Source organism: Triturus cristatus, chromosome 1_2, assembly GCF_964204655.1.
Source record: "Triturus cristatus chromosome 1_2, aTriCri1.1, whole genome shotgun sequence".
NCBI lineage: Eukaryota > Metazoa > Chordata > Amphibia > Caudata > Salamandridae > Triturus > Triturus cristatus.
In genome coordinates this window covers 757,562,296-757,568,295 of record NC_140580.1, presented here as the reverse complement: position 1 = coordinate 757,568,295, position 6,000 = coordinate 757,562,296, and the positions used below count along the sequence as shown (strand labels likewise).

General features: G+C 42.3%; 1 protein-coding gene across 1 annotated transcript in view; it reads right to left on the bottom strand.

Annotated features, from left to right (window-relative positions):
- Nucleotides 1-953: 953 nt before the first annotated feature.
- The window catches only part of LOC146867961 (S-adenosylmethionine synthase), a 93,022-nt gene continuing 87,975 nt past the window's right edge, over nucleotides 954-6,000 (bottom strand). The window contains exons 8-9 of the mRNA XM_085608710.1: nucleotides 5,343-5,476; nucleotides 954-3,841 (exon numbers count right to left, since the gene is read on the bottom strand). Coding sequence (XP_085464836.1) covers nucleotides 3,739-3,841; nucleotides 5,343-5,476 — 237 coding nt within the window. The 3' untranslated portion in view covers nucleotides 954-3,738. The remainder of the gene's footprint in view (nucleotides 3,842-5,342; nucleotides 5,477-6,000) is intronic.

The following is a 6,000-nucleotide window of genomic DNA, read 5'->3' as shown; positions in this document are numbered from 1 at the left end:
ACAATGAAGTACGTGTGGGTAACAGGGCCCTTCCATCTCCTCTTCGTTCCAGTAGTGATTTACTTGTTTTCAGGAGGGCTCTGAAAATGTGGCTGTACACTGGTTAAACTTGTAGTACTATACAATCTACTCTTGCTTTTATGATAATCAGCGCCAGCCCACCGTTACAGGTAGCACTATAATAAATAATAATTAATTCCACGAGTGATAGGCGAGGTAGCTGGTTTGTGGACATTTAATGCACTGTGATCTAGTGTTCTTTATAAAGTTTAGTGTTCAACTCTTTCCTAAATTTAAGCTGCGCTGGTGTGGCTATGGGGATGTTGTTCCAGATCCTGGTCTGCTGCTTTACTTTTTCTTTTTTAAACTTCTTTACCTGCAGTCTGATGGCGTCCTGGCTGAGGGTGTTTCAAAAACCATCAGAGATGGTGAGCATGTCGTGGATAAGCAGGGATGCTCATCACGATGGCTTAGTAAATGATGCAAAAGAAGGAAAGACTTGGACAAGAGTCTATCGTGCCAGAATTAACACTGCGAAGCTGGCAACACTGATGAACAGCCAGTCACAAGCCTAGATTGCCTCTCAGAGGTTGGTAGGCCAGAGTAAGTATCAGTCCCTTGACAAGAGTCGCTGCTGAAAGCCTGGTAGGACTGGGTTTCGTTGAATCATGTTAGTCCAGTGACTGAAAGATTAGTGGTGCTAGAAGCAGGCAGGATCCCCATGAAAGGTCGGCTGGTCGAATAACACCCATTGGGTCTGGTGACTTAGTTCATGTGTGTTGGTCTAGTAGAAATTTCTTGATTTCTTTGAGCGCCTATTTGCCAAGCTAAAGTGAGGGTATTGAAAACAATGTTTATAATGAACATGTAGCTTCTTTTGTTCAAAAACTACCAGCAACATATGAACCCTTATGCCAACAAACTGAGGAAAGTAATGAGCTTCTAAAACTGCATACATTTTGTGAATGTTTTATTTAGCAAAGATCCTATGCAATGGACTAGTAAAATTTATTTTACAAATGAATCAATGCATCAACCAATGAATTCAAAATTAGCATTAGGTTCTGTTCTTGCCTGAAGGATTCTGTTTTAGCATGTCACTCTTTTTGTCTAGGTTACTCCTCGAGTTTAACAAATGTCAACGACCATGCACTTTAAAAATATTAGTATAAGCACTGGCTTTTTAGCATTAGCTGTAACCCAATTCAAACTTTTCCAAGAGAAGGTTTCACATAAGACATATGAGGATAAAAGTAGGCCTGGGCGGTAAATTCCGTTCTGCTCGTGGAATTTGTTTCATTTCGCGTTCCGCGGAGAACGCAGAATTGCCCAAAATTCTGCATTCCGTGACTTCGCAGAACTTTTTGCTTGTTCGCGTTCTCAAAATACGTGTTCGCGAGATATTTCCCCCCCCCCCCGAGCACGCAAACAGCGTTCACGAACAGGAAAAAAGTATCACGAACAAGCAATTCCGCGTGTTCACAGAATTTCTGCGTGCTCGCAGAGATTTTTTACCGTTCCGCGGAGCTTTGCGTAGCGCGACTACGCAAATTCCGCCCACCCCTAGATAAAAGCAGCAGATTTCCACTGTACAGGATAAAATAAAACACAAACAAAGTTTAAACACCATATCACACAGGTTTAGTCTGTTCACTTCACCTTTTCTTGATCTGGATCTGCCATTTTGTTGTGAAATTCTCATCCATGGCAAAACGAGAAAGCACTGTTTATTCTGGGTGATCCACCTCTATTTAAATCTCTCCTTTGGAGAGGTTTCTGTTTTTTCTGGGCGGTGAAGTGGTTTCTATACACAACATTTTTCGATAGTATATGTATTGAAAAGATTAGTTTAGTTTTCCATTTGTATATAGAAATGAAAGACTAACTTTTACTTGCATCTGCCTTAGATTGTGGGAAATCGGTTATAGAAGGGTTCTGGAAAACACGAACAACAGAAAGGCATTCTGTGCTAGGTCTACAACAGTAGACATGTTGTCTTTGGTGAGAGGGAAGTTAAGATTTGCAGTAGTGAAGAGGAGTTTAAACAAGGTCAGTGGTAGGAGAGGGGCTCATCCTCACAAGTGTGTGATCAGGAAGGGTTCACAAGAGGTCTCTAAGGGAAACCAAAAGAAGGTCTGGCAGCAGAGATTTTTTGCAGATGAGAGATGCAACTGTGACAGGAATGTCAAACAAAAGACGCGTTGACAGAGAAGAGCTTGATAAATGTGAGCAAAGATACGAACAAGCTTACGTTGCCTCCTTGTAGCTATACAATTCGAGATGCAGCAAGGCACAAGAAGTGTTCACAGCAAGGACGCTGCAAGGATTTGCATCAACTTAAGCGAAAGGTTATTGCTATGCTGCCCCTTTCACAGGTTGACCTCTTAAGACCAGCCACGGTGCACTGTTTGGTGTCAAGCCTAAATGTAACAAAAGACAGTCTGATTCTGGGATAGTCTGCTACAACAGGCAGAATGAGTGAAAAGACAAAATGCAAAAACAATAAAATAGAGGTTTTCTATGTGCTTTTTTCCATCTTTCCTACATTCCAAAATCTTCTCCGGGCATCCTGCTGTTTAGATTACTGCCAGAGGATCCAAACATCAAGATTTGTACCTTTGGCCCTTGGTGGCCCCAGGTGCCTTGCCTCCCACCAATGCCGTTTCGCCACCATGATCTTCTTTGGTTCCACTGCGGCAGTAACGGCTTGGCAACAGTCTATCAGCTTTGGTCATTTACAGCATTAGTTAAAAAAATAAAATTAAAATAACATTTTGGTGATTCTGTTAGAGCTACATTAAAAAATTAAAACATGCTGTGCGCATTCGGTTGCCACTGGCAGTCTGTAGGTTTCCATAAAACCAGATACAGGTTTCCCGCACTTTGATCCTAGAGGCAAACCTTTCCAGTTCAAACAAATATAGTGAAATAGCTTCCTTTAGAGGTAGTCGTAGCAGAAATGATGGTGGGCCAACAAGTGATCACATTTTTCAGTCACTCTCCCAATCACAAGATCATCCATTGCAGCACCTATATTATACCAAAATACTGCTCATGAGTCAGTCACCAGGCACAGTGTGTGAAAAACCTTTGACATGCCATAAACGTATTCTTTTTAGAGGCTTAAAACCTATATTATTTTTGGCGGTCACGAACACCTTTTGGGGGGGAAGCCGAATTTAACATTCCCCCTCTCGTAGGCCTAGCAGACCTAAAAAATATTCCTTTACAGTAGGCAACCTACACGAAAGAGACTTCAACAGCAGCCAACACACTATATATTAAGACATAGTTAAAACAAGGAAACTGGCCCCCACATGGCCACACATGACCATGTCAACTTGAAAAACACCTGTGCATCCGTAAGCTCCTCCTTAAAACACAGGTGCTCTGGAAACTGAGGCAAGTCTCAAGTTCACCAAAGTGTGAGACCGGTTTTATAGTTGTAACCAATATAGCAGCATTGCAAAATTTAAAAAGCATGTGCTTGTCGAATAGCACAGAAAGAGGGTCTGATGTAAGCCAGCTGCAATAAACTGAAGCATCTGCATGGCTGGAGAACCCTCAAATGCAAGGCACAAAAGGTGCAGACCGAGATGTCTTGAGTATTTGAGGCGGAATCTGGATTCCTTGAGGCAGGCCCGGACTGTCTGTGGAATTCACAAGAGTCGCTGTGGTGCAAGATCCCCCTTCCTCGTCCGTGGGATAGGGGGTGGGTAGGCGAATTATTGCGTTGCACTAGAAAATAATTTCCTTTGGTACCTCCCATGGAAACTCACACCGTCCAAAATGTCCGTAGCAGGCAGTTCTCTGATAAATTGCCTTTTTTAAATCAAGATCCCTAATGGAGAAAGGGAAAGGAGAGAAAAATAATGAACAGAAGGGATTTGTCACAAATAAGACAATAAACACCAGAAATAAGAACGTATCAAATTTGTGACCTTTTAACTGTTCACAGATGCAGGCTTCAATATTTGCAGAGGGATCTAAAGTTAATTTGGAAGCATAGACTGTACTGTATCATTAAGAGGGTAAGAAAGTGAAGTCGTCCTTTCTTTAAAATCTTCACAATAAACAAATCCCGATTTATGGATCTCCAGATTTCCAATCTGTGACAAGCAAGAGAGTTGTTGGAATAGGGATGCCTGGGCACGGGAACACAACTTGTGCAGCAAGGCTTCAACTATTCCAGAGTGCAATGACGCAGATTGCAGAAACGAGCTCCTTGTAGGAAGAGAGGAAGACAGAGAGTGAGTGAGATATATTATATATATATATAGACAGAGAGAGAGAGAGAGAGACTGACTGACTGTATGCGTCTCTAAGTTGCCACCGTGCAGGGCCAGCAGTGTATAAGAGACAAGCTGTACTCTGTTTGCGGACGGATGTCGCTGACCAGATCCCAAAGGTATGCTGACTGTATTAACCCTGATTGAGTGTTCTAATGTTTTTAGCTGCAGATGTTAAGCATCGCTGGAGGGCAAAGCAGCGGGAGAAGAAACGGTCAAGAGAACAGAGAACCTGCGACTAGAGGGGCACAGGGAAGTTGGGGGAGAGAGAGAGGGAGATTTAAATGTGTGTCTTGCTACCTCATGTACACTTTTAAAAACTTCAACGTGCAACAGATCAACAATCTCTCAGGCAAGAGCCATACACTCTACCCCAGTGTACTATAAGCCATTTTACACTACAGCACTCTGCTCTGCACCACTCTACTCTATGCCATTTCACGCCACTCCACTTCATGCCACTCTACTCTGCCCCACCCTATGTCACTTTACTCTATGCCACTTCACTGTACACCACTCCAAGCCACTGTACTCCACTCTAGTCTACCCCCACTCCACTCTACGTCACTCTATTCTATGCCAACCCACTCTATGCCACTGCACTCTACACCATGCCACTCCATGCTACTCTGCCACACAACATGGGTAAAAAGCATTGGCAAAGTCAACAGCTCTAGTGTAGGAGAAACCTATTGGCTTTTCCAATGGTCATTTATAATTACTCTTAGGAACATAATATTTTCCAAGGAGTTTCCAAATCCCCTGAGAGAAAACAAAATTTCATAACTTCAACCACAAGTCATCTGCCACTCTGTTGATCCTGCTGCACTCAACTTCCGTTGCTGAAAAACAGGTCAGAGGAGTGCTTGACCTGTGTCAAGCAAGACAAAGATACCCTTCTTCCTAAGACTAAATCTTAATTGGTTTAGGCCTACAGTATACAAATCAGACTCAATTTCTGCAGGACGCAGAACCAAACTTCTGCATTGTTCATCAGCTCTCTAGTTCCATGATTTTCTTTGTTCTGCACTATGGGAAAATCCTGGGGCTCACCTGACAATGACACCTGGGCGCAGGTCGAAGTTCTTATGCACAATTTCCAGGAGCTCCTTATCAGATTTCTGGGTTGTACCGTAGGTAAACAATGAAACTGACAGAGGGCGAGCAACACCAATGGCATATGCAACCTACAAGAAAAGAAAATGCTTTAAGACAAATACAAGGGTGGCAAGGTTTGTGAGCAGTGAAAAATCTAGCTAATGGTCACATTAATCTGCAACATTCTAATTCATAGCCAAGTGGGATACAGCTGCAACTGGACAACACCAGGCAGTAAGGGGGAAAGGAGACATGCAAAGTAGATTAAAAGGCCACTCTACATCAACGCTACGATGCCCCAAGGTGTACCAAGAAATCAGTTAAAACAGTACATATAGTTATACATTTATAAATACTTATAAAGTAATATGTATATGTGTATAGTGTAATGATTGCTATAAACCTGTTTAGTATGGGGAGGTGTTAAGACTCACAAGAGGTGAAGTCTAAATTGGGTCAGGCACTCCCTTTGACAATGGTTATAAATAGCATATTACTCTAGGCAGAGCGGCATATATGGTTTATGCAAAACTGTATTTTTGATATACTAAAGCTGCTATGTAATTAAGTTTGGAAATTTCCACCATTCAGGTGATTTATGATGCTCTAGAAA